Raw genomic sequence first — 16,061 nt, 5'->3', positions numbered from 1 at the left:
CCTTACCATAACCTGGCTATATTTGTATAGACGGATTAGTACCCTTAAAATAAGAGGGATTTTCTATATAGCTCTAGAATTGCTTATTAAGCTCTTGGTAATAACCGAATTTCTCGTAATATGCTAATAGGTATACGAACTTGCTATAATCCGTAGTAGAATTAGATGGATTTCTATCCTCAATTTTAATACTGAGGGAGTATGACTAAGGGTTTTCAGAAGTATGGTCCGGATGCATACTCTGGACTAACTCTATGGTACCTTGGGTATAAGATAGCTGCTCGTTAGTATACTCCTGATTAGAAGGCCCAGCTGCCGTATCCGCCTGTTTGGCGTTAATAGTCTCTATAGGTATCTGAGATAGCTAAGATGGCTCCTCCGAGGGGAGGTTACCGAGTTATAACGATTTGCGATTATTAGAGAACTGGAATAGCTCCTCGAAGGGATAATCTGATAATTCGTAATACGGAATTATTTCGATTATTAGCCATTTTAATGGGAGCCCACTTGCAATTATACCTGGAAGAAGGGAGGACAGATTGCTAATCTGCTCCTTTAACCCTGGATAATATAAGTCAATGTAGTCGATGATATCTTGATCCTGATTCTTCCCGAGTTTAAGTATATAAAGACTAATAATTAGCAAACCAGAGTAACGAGTTCCATCCGGACTAGGGAAGCAAGAACCTACCTCGTTTCTGTTACCTCCTTAGGAAGTATAACTAGGATGGGGAGGCCGTAGTACTGAGACATTCTCTATAGCGGCTTTCCCACCCGTATCCAATACTCGAATATATCCTCTGCTCTTTTACGCACCTCTTCCTTACTCACCTGCTAACCTTTCTGATTACTCACCTTCCTGCCTTTCTTCCCGTTCTTAGCCTTCTTCCCTTTCTTCCCCTTCTTCCCCTTCCCAGCCTTCTTCCTCTTATACTTAATCGTATAGGGGAAGAGGAGGTTAGTAAATCTCTGCTTAATAGATAGTGTGCCTCGCTTTTTAGGTATAGCTTTCTCGGCTTCAATTTCCTCCTTATACTTGGCTCTTAGTTCCGCCAGGTATACTCTCTTTGAGACTTAGAGAACCCATTTCGGTGCCTTGAGAGACTTTTCTTTTTCTCACCCATCTTCAATTAGGAATTTGAGCTGCTTCAGCCGTCGATCCAAGGTTGGGACTTTGTCCGTTCCTCCACTTCGTTCCAAGGTATCCTGATCGGGCCTAATATCAATGGAAGTAACCGGGTGGCGTACTATATAGCAGAAACGCTAACAATCTTCCAGTACCTCTATACTCTTGATCCGTTACAGCTGTATTCGCCAGTCTGCAGGTAATACTGCGAAGCGATCGTTCTCACGATCGCCTTAACCTACCGTATCTAATAAAGCCTCCACTTTACAAAGCTTCTCGCATCTAAGGCGAGTATACTTACTTCGCTACAGGCTCTGGATAATAACGACCTTATACCTATACTGTCTCCAGCTCTTTATGTGTCTCCTCAAGCACCATAATCTTTGGATTAATACCGCAATGTCTCGTCAGCCTTAAATGACTTACTATGGATCATATCGCCAATCACTGGGTATTGAGACTCTGCAAGATTCGGCGCCATTCTGGGGTGTGAGGAAGTAGGGATATAGCCCATCCTATACCAAAAAATGATATTGTAAGTCCCTTTCTTTAATACAAAGAACCTGCCTATTGTGGTACGGCAGGCCGTACTCGTCGAAAATCATGTTGTTTTGGCGGTTTTGAGGTTTAGGTCACATGGCAAAGGCCGCGGCCTTTTGCACGTGACTTGCGGAAATCACATAAGAAAGCTGGTTTTTCTGTAGACTTAGAGAAGAATCCTTCATGAGTATTTAATTAATTGAGCTTTTGCACACTACATACTGTTTATGCTTTACTATTTACGCTTTTGATTTGTTATTTTGCTATCAAGTCACGTTTTGCGCTCTGGTGTACTTTATGTGGGTTTTTGTCTTGTCGCAGTTTCCCTCCCACACTATTTATTACACAATTGATAATAACTCTACTAGGAGTCGAAATATAATAACACCCTCGTATATAAAGAAAAGTACTGCCTTATTACCTTATTTTTAACATTTCCCCCTTTTCTTCTAAGCGAGATGTTCCCTCCTCCTGCTACAGGTTTTATTGGGTTGAGCTAAAGCACCTCCTATATACGCTCCCCTAGTCGTTTTATTTTGGAGCTGCGCCTGTATAAGGGTGGAAGGAGCAGTTTGTATTAGCAATATCCAAATCTGCCTGGCTAGAGGCCATATATATACCTTACCATGATTTTGAGGTAAGCCAAAGGTACTGGCTCAATCGGAGATCGCCCCGCCATACAACGATTACCGTGGCTTTTCAGAGAGACCGAATGATAATACTGATCTCAAGGACCGGGAGTCCCGAAAATTTCTACGACTTCTCACTAGTACTATATAGGGTCCTTTGGAACCTCCTCAAATAAAGTAGCTGCCTACCATACACCCGCCCTTACCCAACCTTTATAAGGTGCACCAGTGCCCCAGTACTCCGATGGAATTATCAAGGTCAAAGTTTCTCCCATCTCTTATCCCTATTATCAATCTTCCCCTCAATCATTTGATACGACGGTATTCAAACAGATACTTGATATCCTTCAGTCGAAAGTTATTAGTACGGAAATGTCACACGACCCTGTATTTCGAATTAGTAGTAGCATCCGGAACTCAGTTGCCAGCGTCAAACTCCCTTCTACGAACTCAACGACTTCAAGTACTGCCGTTACAGGTATTAAAGTTCGTACCTCCGTAGAAAATACCAGCAATAACGACGGCGGAGACGACGGCAGCGACGATAGCGACGGCAGCAATAACTATATTACATACGATGACGGAACTACCACTAAACGAACCGCAATAAAATCCTGTGGTACTATGCCTCGCTGCTTCTCATTCAGCCAAAACGGCAGCCAAGAAGACATTTTTCCCATCACTAGCAAAACCAAAGAAGATAAAGACGATGGGGCAACCGTCGATGATAGTACAAACTCCACGACAGGTCGAGTTCAAACAGTCAAACAAAAGGGCATATTAACAACCCGAGCCTCCGGAACACCCCAAGTCTCTCAAACGACCAAACAGAAATCTAGAGTCTCCATGCCTTCCCACGTCTCCCAGGCTATACCAAGTCATCGCCCAAGGCACAGCCAGCATCAGACTTCGCCGATATTGACATCGGGAGCCCAATCTGGGATTTTTGTGCCTAAGACCAATCCAAAGTGTGGCAGGAATAAGGATGACACTTCAACTCAGCCCAAGAATAATAAACTCCGAGACGAAGCTGGGTACGAGTACACTAGGCCAATATTCTCTGCCCGGCCGAAGCTTCATCTCTGTATAACAGGCTCGGCAATAATACCTGAGGCATCGATACCGGTATCGATAGTAGAGGTATTTTTCAGGTATCGCAAGGAATCGATAGTATCGATACCAGAATCGATTCTTACCCCAAAAATTAACTCTTTCTTTTATTATTTAAATTATATAATTCCTTTAATTTCTAGTCTTTCTATTAAAAGAAATACTTACTATTATTAATAAAAGTTAATAATATCTTAAATTTAAAATAGCCCTCGTATTCGGAGAATTAAGCCCCGTATTCGTATTTCTTATCAAGACGCTAAATATATAAGCGAGCCTCACGAAAATCTCAAAAGCTTATTTTTACTTAAAATAGCCGCATTGAGATAAGTTTTGGTCTAAAATATAAGATAAGTAGCTAAATAGAAAGCCTAAATCAAGTAGAATATTTGCGCTACCAAAAGTTTTCTTATAAGAGAAGTGTTTCTAAAGTTAATTGCAATTAAAGGGGGGAATTGGGTTCGGGGAATCGATACTACTATCGATACTATCGATACCTTACGATTCTGGCATCGATACCTATCGATACCGGAAATTAAGGAATTTTTGCCGAGCCTGCTGTATAATTGAAACGGCCTCACAACTGAATTCTTGTATATGCCAAAGGCTTGACGAATTTGGCTCGGACCATGTTTTGTTACTTGATATCAACGGTATGCTTGACGTCTCGGAGGCAACCTTGTCCGCCTTAAAGGGTAGCTTAGAACGGGCTCAGGGATTGCTTGAATAAGGATTGGTTTGGCCAAGAGGGTGGGGTTAAAGGAGTTTCACTATTCACACTCGATTATTACGGTAGATGAATTGTCACCGTCCAGAATCGAGATCAAGGCAGCTCTCTCCATTTGGGGTACTACACAGATGATAATATTTCAAATACATTTATAGCAATCGAAGTACCTTAAGGTCCCAAACAAGCAGTACATTTATTACGGATCAATGTTCAGAGTAACCCAGAACGCATACTCCTATTTTTGCTTTAACTGTGGTCTAGATGTAAAACAGGACGAGACGATATATAGATTAATGAACCCGTTTGTAACAGGCAAGAGCTATACATGAATCAACAAAGCGATTATTCTTTGTATCATTACGCCTTTTTGTTTTTTTGTATAATGTAGAGATGTATTATTGTATATAACCACACCTGCTGCAACAGCCAATCGTAGCGGAGGCCGATTTTACGGCCAAGCGATACACGCCCGACAGCGCAACGTTTCTGTTACGCCCCGAGGTATGCCTAATACTCATCCCCTAAGGTTACTCAAGGTCTTCGGGTCAATGTATTGGAATAATGGAGGTCGTTTCGGGTGAATGATCCACAGTGAGGTGGCCTCAAGAGATGATCCGCATTAAGTGAGTTTGGCCACGTGACTACATAAGACCACCCTATGTAATAACGTAGACTCCATTTGTGTTACCTCAGGTACTAAGGCCATTGTAGTCGTGCCGAAGGCCAGACCAGAATTGGAAAGGGGGAAGTGGTAAGGCAATTCGAAGGATCACGACAAGACAGAGGGTTTGTCTGGCTATGCGGCAATTCCCGTTGCAAGAAAGAATAGTGGAAACTTGGGTGGAGTGTGAGACAGATATATAGGTGACGGCTGATATGAGCAAGTAAAAAATCAGTAGAAAACAGACAACCAAGCAAGCAAAATCAAGCAAAATCAAGCAAATCTAACCAAGAAATATCGGCTCTCTCAAAGCAAGCAGTAAAATAGGAAATAGAAATACGGTAATCACAAAAGATCTCTTACGTCCCTCGTCTGCTTCTCTTCTTACTCGGGCCCTCCTCGTCTGCTTCCGTCATAGATCCGTGATCTGTAGCAACCGTCTCGCCCTGCAAAACTTCCTTCTCCATTCTTAGCGTTCGATTGTCGGCTTCTACCCGGATTGCGATATGCTCGAGCCTTATGTATTTACCTGTCCAATGTAAATAAACAGATAGATGGTAGAAGAGAAGCCCATACCATTGAGTTCCTTTTTCTCTTCGCGGAGCTGTTTGATGTTCTCTGTAGAAGAGATATTTCAGCCATGATATCCTCACAGCTTCACAAGGAATATATCTTGCATACCATGTAGCCTTTGATTCTCCATTTGGAGCAAGTTTATACGTTCTGGAATGAAAGTCAGTTAATATGAAGATTCTGCAGGATATCCGAATGACCTGCCTTGCGTTTGTCTGTTATTTGCTTGTAGGTTCGCAGAACATTCTGCGAGAAGTGAGCCTAGAACCCAGTTGGAGCTTTGTAGCAGGGGGAACCTACGAAAGGCGCCTTCCATGATATTGGAAAGGAGCTCTAGGGTCTCAACTTGAACAGTTGAACGGCCGTCGGAGGCATTCAAATTTAGCATTTCGCAAAACATCTTCAACACTGAAGATAACACTAAAAAAATCAGTGAAGGGTGAGATAAGGAGAACAGAGTGTATTAACTTCGGAGTCGTCTAATTTGAGAATCTTCGTCCCCGGATGGTATGGGATTCTGCCCGTCATTACCTTGAACCGGCTCAGCGGCGGGGTCAGTCTCTCTGCTTGGAGTATGACCTTGAGCAAGGCCTTGAAGTATACTACTAGAAGAGATGTTAGTCCATGCGGATTAAAGGTTTGCTTCATATGAATTAGATGATGTCGACTTACGCCGCGATGGCAGAATCATCTTCCACATGATCTATCGCCGCGTTTGTTGCTGAGGCAGAATCCTATCCGGTTAGCTCACATGCTTGTACTCGAGTCCCACTCATAACTTACCGTGATAGATGATTCAGGGGGAGGCCCGTGAGAGAGAGGCCCCGTTTCCTGTTGCCCCGGTGAAGTCATACTGCCAGAGATTCAAGTTCCCCCTCCACGGGCGTCTTTGTATCGCAGTCAATGTTGTCTACTGGCTTCTTCTCAATATGCTCTCCTGCAACTTCTGCCTGAAGGATCTCTCGCAATGGAGCTTTGCCCGGATAGACCTTTGCACGCTTCCCAAAGGATTTTTCGCCAATATCGCTTGATTCGCAGTAGATCGAGATGGCTAGAATCTGTTCTCTGCTGTTAGCGAGACCAAGAAGATGACAGCCCTTGTAAGACGTACCCAGCCATTATCCAGCGTATCCTCGTTTAATGCACCGTTAAGGAGCGGCTGGGCCGCGATTGTAACGTCTGGCTCGGTCAGATCTCTGTTCTAAAGGAGGTGAGAGGGGTCACGACTTACCGATGTCCCGAACCTGCCAAACCAGATGGATTCGACGAGTACGAACCTTACGGGCATTGTACCCGTGAATGAGCTGCTTCAGGTATGGCAAATGTACTGCGATTCCGAAGCCACTAGCTACCATAAGGATGTTCTCACAGTTGTCTATGGGAATGCTATTCCCGTAAGGTCCACTGAACAGTACCCAGGGGTTCATGGCATGCCCACTCTTGGTATGGTATAAGAGTTCTCGGGTCAGGCCTCTCCGAGGCTCGATAAAGAGATCTAGATGATCTTGCGGCTTCTCTGCCTACGAGATGACTACGAATAGATGACTTTATAAGAAGGACCAGAAACTGACGGAAGGCATCCATATCCAAAGGTTGACGGCCTGCCCGGCTTTGACGTCAAGTGGCTTCTGAAGCTGGATGCGGACCCTGACCGCAACATATTCGTGGGTAATGTGGGCTCGCGCGCCACCGTAACGGAAGACACCGTTTCGGCGGATGACCATATAACCCTGGGCAATGCACATGAACAGAAGCAGCCCTGCCGAGATGTATAGGTATATGCGGGGGAAGGCCTTCTCGGAGGGCAGGTGTCGCCAGATGGAATAGGCAGCGAGCGTAGCCAAGGCCTGATGGGTGCGGAGGAAGAGTTCGTAGGAGGGCCAGCGGAAGAGAGACAGAGAGAGCAGAATAATGAACCCTAGTAATGATACTCCCTATATAGAGCGTTAGCGGAGACATGTGGCGAAGAGACTACTTACGATAACTGCGAACTTGTTCTGGGGCAGGTCCAAAGGAAAGGAGGGCTGCGAGGCTATCATGACTAACAGGTGGAAGATGGTGAGCATAACCGCCATCACGCCTGCCGACCGATGGATCTGCCGAAACGTGCTGAGGGTCACACCTAGTAGATCTGCGAGGGTACTAAGGTGAGGAACTGCAAACAGTGGGATCAGATTGATCATCGCGAGTGTCCCGGCTCGAAGTCCGGCTTGTGAGATGGTTGTATCCCAGAACTCAAAGCAACATATATATGACACGGGAGTCTACTCCTTTTTATGCTGTTGGAAGACCCTTCTGCCGAGGATCGAGTCTGCCTTGAGGTGTCAGATTGGGCCTGGCTTCCACTGCTGAACCCCCTTCAAACCTTCCGCCCCTGTTCATCACCTCCATGCGTATGCACATACAGGCTTTATGGTAGTTGCTGTGTTCCCCCCTTGAGCAGCTGACGCAGCACAGGTATTGTGCAGCTGCGCTGTGCCTTGGACCAGGCCATTTCGTCGGCGTTCACCCCCTGATGATAGCACCATCTTGACCATACACACCAGTAGGGACGCCGCAGTGGCCCATACCTCGTGTCTGAAGGGGTCATATGCATAAACGGGCGCTCAGCTGTGGATCTATTGACTGCCTTTGGGGTTGCTGCAGTCTAGCATTCTCTTGATTCATACAGTTGAGTGGCGGCCAAGGGGTCGGCGAAGGCACTCCAACTTCAGGCTCGAGGGGCAACCATGCTTCTCCTCCTCGTTCACATGCCAATCGCCATACCATTATGCGTTCCGTTTTATTATTCTGATTGTCTCAGCTTCGAGCACGGATATACCTCTGAGAGCAGTGGAGCAAAAGGGGAGGGCGGAGGGCATACTCCCTTTGCTATTATATATGGGGATCCCAGCTGCGGAGCAGATCGGCTGTGAATATTGTTCACACTGCAGGGCTTTCATTGGTGTTGCGGGACGGTGAGCCGATACGAACGCATCGAGCACATCTAGATAAAGGCGCAGCATCACATCCATGAATGGCAAGTGGCCTCTCAAAAGATCATGGGTAACCTGTCGGTTATGCATTAGCAGGTCAGCCTGGTCAGGAGAGGGGTATAAGTACGAAGACATTTCCATTATCACCTCGACTTACCATCTTCATCTTCATTATTTTTTCCATACCCTTCCACTCCCACACTTCAATCACTCCTATTCGGCAACGAAAACCAACTCAGAAAAAATAGTATTACTCAGATCATCACGAGTAGTAGAGCCTCCAAAAGCCAAGCTGAAGACACCTGTTGCAAACCGTGCCGACCTTGACGCTGTTTGCAGTCGGTCAGGCGACCAGTCAGCTTTAGACAAGCCCAGCGAGGGGTCCCAGGCTGCTGTGCCAGCAGATACGGTTGCTCCGAGCTTGCACGACGCAGGATCGACGAGATCCAAGCCCAGAGCTCTTGCTAGCCACGTGACACTGGTCACTCGAGGGGTTGACAGGGGGTTCAACCCTATTCTAGGCGAAGTAAGTGGGTTAGTCACAGTCGGCATTGCGACAAACGATCCGCCCCCCAATTCCGTTACCGAACCTGCTACAGGTTCTCGGCCTTGTGAAGGGGAGGAGCAGCTGAGTCGAGATGGGCAGAGTCCAAGTCGCAGTACTAGCAATGGCCAGCCTAAGCGGAAGGCGTCCTTGGAGTGTGCTGACAGCAAGAACGTTGGAAGTGCTGGTATGTTGATCATTCGTCTACTATGATATAAAAACTCACTTTGTTAGCTGTTCCTGTTGTTGTCGACAACAGAGGGGGCACTGGCGATATCAATCCAGCATTCCAACCCCGCAAATTGCGAAAGCTCTCTGTTAAGACGTATGCCAATACTGAGAATCTGTGGATGGGCAACACCTTGGAAGGTATTCAAATTGCAGAGGAAACTAACAAGAAAGCTCTCGGGTTGCTAGAGGATGAGGAGATGCTCGAGGATATGGTGGGCTTTGATTTCAATCAAGTCATCGAGCTACTGCTCAAGCAGAAAGATACGCTGGCAGATTTGAAGGATTATATCTTATGTTGCGGGGCCAAAGAGACGAGGATCACAAAGAGGTGGGAGAGATTGGAGTGAATACTTCCACGTCCTATGGTGTCTTGTAGCAAATTGACTTGAAAGAAAAACAGTTCTCCTGACCATTACGCCATCCTCAAAATCCTTCAGGATATCCCTTCCCCCTTGATATGATCCTATTTGTTGCAAATGGTATTGATACACCCGAATGTTGCCGCCGTGACCGATCGTCGTACTCGAAGATGTGAGCTGGTGAGTTGAGATGCTGCTCGAGGGCTTGCTACCGAATGACTGGTCGCACTTCGTACGAGCATGAGCTGCTAAATTGAGAGTCGCTGAAGTAAATGTCGACCCATCCCAAACTCCTACAGTACGCGACGTTGCGAAAAAGGCGTACTCTACGGAAAGCGGCTAAGTTCGCTCAAGATCAAGCTTTGCCCAAAATGGAAAAGCGCATTCGTCTCCGCACGTGACTCGATCCACTCTCTTCATCCTGTGCGCGGCGCAATCGAGCTCTTCTTATTCTCTTCGCGAATCAAAATCTACAGGGCTAGAAGTAGCAACTAATTTCCCAAACGATAACTCAAACCTGTCCTCTCTGTCCTGTCTCCTGAGAAGGAGGCTGGTGGTACAAGGGTCACCCACACTTTTCTTAATACACCTAAAAGTCATGGCTGAGACTACAGCTGATGTAGTCGATATCCTCTCGTCGGTCACTTATACTGACAAGCCTCTTCGACCAAACGAATGCCGACTTCTGAAGCTTCACGAGACTTGCACTGGAGATGACATACGTGTTTCACTTACGGTCTGCTCACTGGATTTTGATCGACGGGACTCCCGGTATTATGCTCTTTCATATACTTGGGGCCATCCTTATGGCGAATCTGAAGATGGCACTGAACTAACATCAACCGGAAAATCCCCCATTATCGTGTGTGATGGCATTCCACTAAAGGTCAAGAGAAACCTGTTCGAAGCCCTGCTTCAACTTGCAGCAAGAAGATATTTTGTGGACCTTTGGATCGATGCTATCTGTATTGACCAGAGCGATGATTCCGAAAGGACGAAGCAGATCCAGTTGATGGCCGACATTTATTCGAAGGCGAAGGAGGTAATCATCTGGCTGGGATGTGGCGACGATGAATCGAAGGAGGCGATTCCTATCATTGAGAAATTTGGACGTCAATTGTTGCTCGCACAAGGACCTCACATTCCTTTCAATGATAGGACCTACCTGGAAAGCCATGGCTTGTATCCACTAAGCGAAACTCAATGGAAAGCGATCCTGATATTCTTTCGTCGCAGATGGTTCAGGCGGGTGTGGACTTTGCAGGAGGCATCACTGGCACTTAACACACGAGCAATTTGCGGATCTGAAGAGTTTGATCTTAGCTGCGCACTATCCTTCGCCAACTTTGCTATAAAATCCGGATGGATGCAAGACTTATACGCAATGGGAGAACATTTGCCGTTTGGAAGGAATAATGGGTTTGGAGAAGCAGCTTCACTTTTAGAGTGGATAGGGAGCAACTGGCCGGGGAAGGGGCTTGGTATGCTGACTTTTATACCTATTACCTCTTCTGGAGAATTTCGTGAGCCTACTCCAGAGGAGATCTGGCTTAGAACGATCGACCGACTCATACGGTGTACTCGGATACGAGAAGTTACGAAGCCGGCAGATAAGATATTGGCCCCCCTTTCACTAGCAGTCAAGTTTTTGTGGGGCGTCAAGCCGGAAATGAAGACGGAGCTGATAAAGTTGATGGACTGCCGGTCAACCCCACAGCAGCTATTCACCGCTTTCACCACTTTCATGATCACCGCATCTGATGACTTGGCTATATTATCGCAAGTGAATGGAGATGCTCTCTCGGATCTGGCAAACCTTCCTTCTTGGATTCCTGACTATAATACGAAAGGCATGGGATATTTGATGGAACGTAGGAATTTCAACGCGACCGACTTTCTGTATAAAGGAGATCGACCACATCATGAAGGTAAGACCAACTATTCTTATTTTTCCGTAATAGTGAGCACCAAACCGAGGTAATCCTGAAACAAATTTGTAGCACGAGTTTTCCCCTCATCGGCATTGCTCCGAGTCAAGGCAATTCTTTGTTGTCGAATTGATGAGATTGCACTTGCTTGGACAGAGCCTTGCGTGATTGACTCTTGGTGTCGGATTGTTCAGAAGCCATTGTGGCCCTATCCAACTTCCCGAACAGAGATTCTCTGGAGGACACTTATCACAGATCGCTACAACCTCAGCGACCCAGCCACCCACGATGCCCAAAACTCTTTTTGTCAATTCATCGCATATACCATGGCTACGAAATATATCCACGCCGAACGGGAGTCGCATATCAACCACGAATCCGTCTGGCCTTCTCATATATGGTATGACCATCTAGCCAGAAGAGAAGGTATCCTGCCATCTAGGGAGGCAATAAGTATTGTGAAGCAGCAACTTAACAAACTGTTAGAGACTGCTTCAAAATCTGGAACGGTTCAACCCGGAGCTAGACCAGCCTTGACTATGGACACGATGGCAATGAATGCAGATCTTATTCGATGCGAGTACCACACTGAGTTCAATCGAACGGGGAACAACCTCTGCGTATCTGATCGCGGTTACACTGGCCTCGTATCGGATCAAGCGAAGCCAGGTGATTTCATATGCTTCATTCAGGGTGCGCGGGTTCCGTTCATTCTTAGGCGATCTCTTGGGAACCGATACCGCCTGATTGGCGAATGCTACCTGCATGGCTTGATGAGAGGCGAGCTGGCCAGGCTCGAGTTAGCTGTTGAGGATATTCTTTTGGAATAAAAAGGGGAAAGAAGAGGAAGCTCGTGGCCTGCAGCAGTAAACTACCTTTAGAGAATAATATTGGAGGAAGTTGCAGACCATAAGCATGATCTATGGCAGAAGAAAGTGGATCCACCTACACATAAACGACGGACTTCCCAGGAGGTGCGGAAGTCTACAAGCATGGAAGGAGAACGCGCCACACTTACACGGTTGGGGTGACCCATCCAACAGCTGTGAAGAGGCCTGGCAATGACCACAGGTTGGCGGAATCCTAGCCGATACCATAGGCATGAGACGGCGATGGCAACGGAAGGAGTTTGGCGATCGTGATGTAAGAAAAGGGAGGGAAGAGGTGTGGGAGCGGTTTCTCCCCAGGTGGTTATATCAAGACGCGCATGTGGCAATGTTCCTCGTTATGCTGGCTGGTCGAGGCTAGGCTACGGAAAGCCGTAAGGATCAGAAGACCAAGCGATTTTCGAATCTGGTTTTCGACCTTCAATGTCTGATTTGTGGCATGTGCGCACCCCACCAAAAATCGCCCGTAACCAAAATACCGCATTCTGCGGGCGCAACTACTATTATACTCATATATATAACTTATATAGAGATAGCCAAAATAAAGCTATTTGCAATTACTAAATATACTAATATTTTTATTTATCTTTACTATAATATCTCTAGTATCTCCTCTATCCCCGCCCCTGCCTCTGCCCCCTCTTCTTAACTACTATTAACCTTTTTTTAACTTATATAATCCATATAATAAATCCTATAGATTATAAGGTATATCTTTCTTACTATTATTATTCTTACTATTATTTTTTATAATACTCGAAATATCTCTATTTTTATTATTCTTTTTATTCTTATTCTTATTTTCTTTCTTTTTCTTTCTCTTTTTCTTTATTAGTTTCTTTACTTTATTACTTTATTTTAAGGGTATTTGTGATTTTAAAAATTAAGGTTTTATAGAGGCTAACTTAAAAGAAGCTAGATCTTTTAGTACTATATTAAGGTAATATAAGATATATACTTTACTACTATTATTATATCTATAATTATAATAGACTTAGTTAAATTTGCCCTAAACTTATATATATTCTTATTATAGGCCTTTAGAATTCTTTTTTTATATAATTAATATAAGATATAAATACTAAATAGCCTTAAGTTTAATTATATACTATTTCTAGATTTACTATAATCTTTAGATTATCTAAGTTAGCTAGCTTTTTTCTAGAATAAAACTTTATATCTCAAATTTCTAGTATTTTATAAATATTTTTTATAACTTATATTATCTTATTAGAAATATTAAAAAGCTCGAAATAATACTATTTATTAATAATAGTAGGAAAAGGCTATAAGGTATTATAATAGATATATATAATGGTATATAGATAGGTATTAGATATTACGGATCTAGTTTCCTATTTTGGGTATAGCTTATAATCGGAATTATATAGATTATATAGGATTTCCTAATTAAGTAAAAGGCTTTATATACCTGGCTAAATACTAGGGAATATATAGGGAGACGCTCCTAGCTTTGGAAAGGAATATTAATTAGTCTTTTATTAGAATTAATTCTTGGAATCAGTTATATTTATAAGTATTACTCTATAGCTTAATTACCTTAACTACTTATATATTACCCTGCTATTATATACCTTATATTCTAATTAATCCAACCTTCGGAAAGCAGTTCGTTATAAGGTAGTCAAGCTATTAATAGATAAAACTATTAATAGCTGGAGTATTAACCAGGAGAAGTGTTTTTACTACCGCCGGAGTAACCCAGTCGGGTATCCAGGGGAGTACCCAGTTAGCTACTCTAGCTATTACCTAATTAGGAGAAGGAAATAGAATTCAGATATCCCCAGAACTAGCTAGCAGGATAATAATAATAGAGAAGCTAGTAGTAGCTCGTTATTATATTACTAAGTTAGAAGTAGAGATATAATAGAGGGAGGATCTAGAGAAGATAGAAGCTTAGATTTATTATCTTAAGAATATTCGGATACCTATTATAGAACCTGTTATATTACCGGTAGTATATTTGGTTTATAGAACTCTAAAAACCCGAGAATTACTAACTTATAAGGAGAAGAATATTAAGGAAGCCCAGAACTTCTTTTACTAGGTAGAGCTAAAATAGTATAAAAATAGCAGGATTACCTGGGCTATAGATATAGTAAAAGTTATATATTATATTTCCTGCTTTAAGAATATAGCCAGGGATATCTGGAAATATAGGAAGTAATTAGTAGGTATTAATATTACGGATTGGGAGACCTTTATTAAATTTATAAAAGATTCTATCTTAAATCCGGAGAACTATAATAATAATACCTTTACTAAGTTCAAGGATATAAAATAGTAGCCAGGTTAGAGTATCCAAAGCTTTATATCCTACTTGGATAGCCTATTAAATAACTTGGAATATACAGGTTTATTATAAGAGCGGGACGACTTATTTAGTAGCTTGAGATAGGAGATTCGGAACGAGATTAATTACTAAGGGAATATTCTATAAGAAAGGAAAAAGCTTATTTCTATAGCTATAAGAATCGAGAATAACTTAAACCAGTTTACTTAACGGAAATATAATAATAAGCTAATAGGTTAATAAAAGAAAGGAAATTAGAGAAAGGAAAAAGGAGATAATAAAGGGAAACGGAAGAAAAGTATATCCCTATTATAAGGTTTATATAACCGGGATAGTAAAGATATAGTAATAGGATCTAATATAATATTTATATTAGAATCTATAAGACCGGATATAACTTGCTTTACCTATTAGAAGGAGAGTTACTATACTACTACCTGCCTAAATTAGGGAAAACCGACTTACTATAACTATAATAAGTCTGGCTATAAAATATATAAATATCTAGAACTAAAGAAGCCGGGAAACGGATATATTTTATAGTAGTTATACTTATTTATACTATAGAGAATAAGGCCCCTAAAACGAGAATAGTAATTAAGATTACTATTAAGATAAGGAAAGGTAAGTAAAGGGTTAGAGTATTAGTTAATTCGGGTATAGAGGCTAATTATATAAAAAGAAAACTAGCTTTAGATATAGGTATTCTATTAATATTAAGAATAACTCTTTTAATCTTACTAGAAAGAAAAAGAATCTATTTATATAAAGATTATATTCTTGGGATTATTACCGAAAATATACTAGGAGACCAAAAAAAGGCTAATATATACTTTATATTATATAATTTCGATCTAAACTATATTAATATAATATTTGGATTCCTATAGCTTTATTAGGTTAATTCCCTGATTTCCTTTAGGGAAGTAATATAGAGATATCAGATTTGACTATAAAAGATTAAAGTTCTAAATACCAGAAAGTTTACTAAAATAGTAAAGTATAAAATATATGTTTTTCTATTAATTATTTATCCTATAACGGATAGCCGAAGAATTACTACTATTACTATAAATAGGACAGCTATATTTCCCAAGAAGTATTAGAACCTTTTCTAAGTATTCTCTATAGAGGCTATAAATATATTACCTAACTATTATATAATAGAGTATTATATAGATCTGGAACCAGGATTCTAACTATTATATAGTACTATATATATTTTATTAGAAAGAGAGTTTAAAGTCCTTCGGGAATATTTTAATACTAGCTTAGAGAAGAAATAGATCCGTTATTTTACTAGTTTAGCTAATATCCCAATTATATTTATTCCAAAGAAAAGAGGCGGCCTATATCTATATATTAATTACCGGAATCTAAATAGGATTATTATTAAGAACTAGATACTATTACTACTTATTAGTAAAATAATAGATAGGCTTTATAAAGTAAAG

At 42.3% G+C, this 16,061-nt stretch overlaps 5 protein-coding genes across 5 annotated transcripts; 1 reads left to right on the top strand and 4 right to left on the bottom strand.

Annotated features, from left to right (window-relative positions):
* Positions 1–542: 542 nt before the first annotated feature.
* K444DRAFT_636657 (uncharacterized protein) lies at positions 543–1,607 on the bottom strand (the record flags this gene model as incomplete). Its single annotated transcript, XM_024884025.1, has 6 exons — positions 543–561; positions 692–744; positions 856–1,042; positions 1,121–1,263; positions 1,428–1,462; positions 1,553–1,607. The coding sequence occupies 6 exons, from the start codon at positions 1,605–1,607 to the stop codon at positions 543–545; spliced, it is 492 nt and encodes a 163-aa protein (XP_024728249.1).
* A 3,548-nt stretch (positions 1,608–5,155) lies between these two features.
* Positions 5,156–7,552, bottom strand: K444DRAFT_636656 (uncharacterized protein; the record flags this gene model as incomplete). Its single annotated transcript, XM_024884024.1, has 11 exons — positions 5,156–5,325; positions 5,373–5,414; positions 5,478–5,519; positions 5,670–5,789; positions 5,901–5,974; positions 6,042–6,103; positions 6,224–6,427; positions 6,481–6,570; positions 6,647–6,889; positions 6,941–7,303; positions 7,349–7,552. The coding sequence occupies 11 exons, from the start codon at positions 7,550–7,552 to the stop codon at positions 5,156–5,158; spliced, it is 1,614 nt and encodes a 537-aa protein (XP_024728248.1).
* A 635-nt stretch (positions 7,553–8,187) lies between these two features.
* On the bottom strand, positions 8,188–9,255 carry K444DRAFT_229634 (uncharacterized protein). Its single transcript, XM_024871216.1, has 2 exons — positions 8,502–9,255; positions 8,188–8,419 (listed from the first exon to the last, which is right to left on the bottom strand). Exon 1 carries the CDS (start codon positions 9,086–9,088, stop codon positions 8,558–8,560), a length of 531 nt encoding a protein of 176 aa, XP_024728247.1. The 5' UTR covers positions 9,089–9,255; the 3' UTR covers positions 8,188–8,419; positions 8,502–8,557.
* Positions 9,256–10,076: 821 nt separating this feature from the next.
* On the top strand, positions 10,077–10,733 carry K444DRAFT_546184 (uncharacterized protein; the record flags this gene model as incomplete). Its single annotated transcript, XM_024876202.1, has 1 exon — positions 10,077–10,733. A coding segment is annotated over one exon (657 nt), but the record flags the coding sequence as incomplete, so codon positions are not given.
* Positions 10,734–12,479: 1,746 nt separating this feature from the next.
* On the bottom strand, positions 12,480–12,825 carry K444DRAFT_229517 (uncharacterized protein). The gene has a single exon (XM_024871215.1). The coding sequence runs from the start codon at positions 12,775–12,777 to the stop codon at positions 12,598–12,600; it is 180 nt and encodes a 59-aa protein (XP_024728245.1). The 5' UTR covers positions 12,778–12,825; the 3' UTR covers positions 12,480–12,597.
* Between the last annotated feature and the right edge of the window lie 3,236 nt (positions 12,826–16,061).

This window comes from Hyaloscypha bicolor (genome assembly GCF_002865645.1).
Source record: "Hyaloscypha bicolor E unplaced genomic scaffold K444scaffold_182, whole genome shotgun sequence".
Taxonomy (NCBI): Eukaryota; Fungi; Ascomycota; class Leotiomycetes; order Helotiales; family Hyaloscyphaceae; genus Hyaloscypha; species Hyaloscypha bicolor.
The sequence above is the reverse complement of the archived record's forward strand: the minus strand, read 5'-3'. Positions and strand labels throughout refer to the sequence as shown.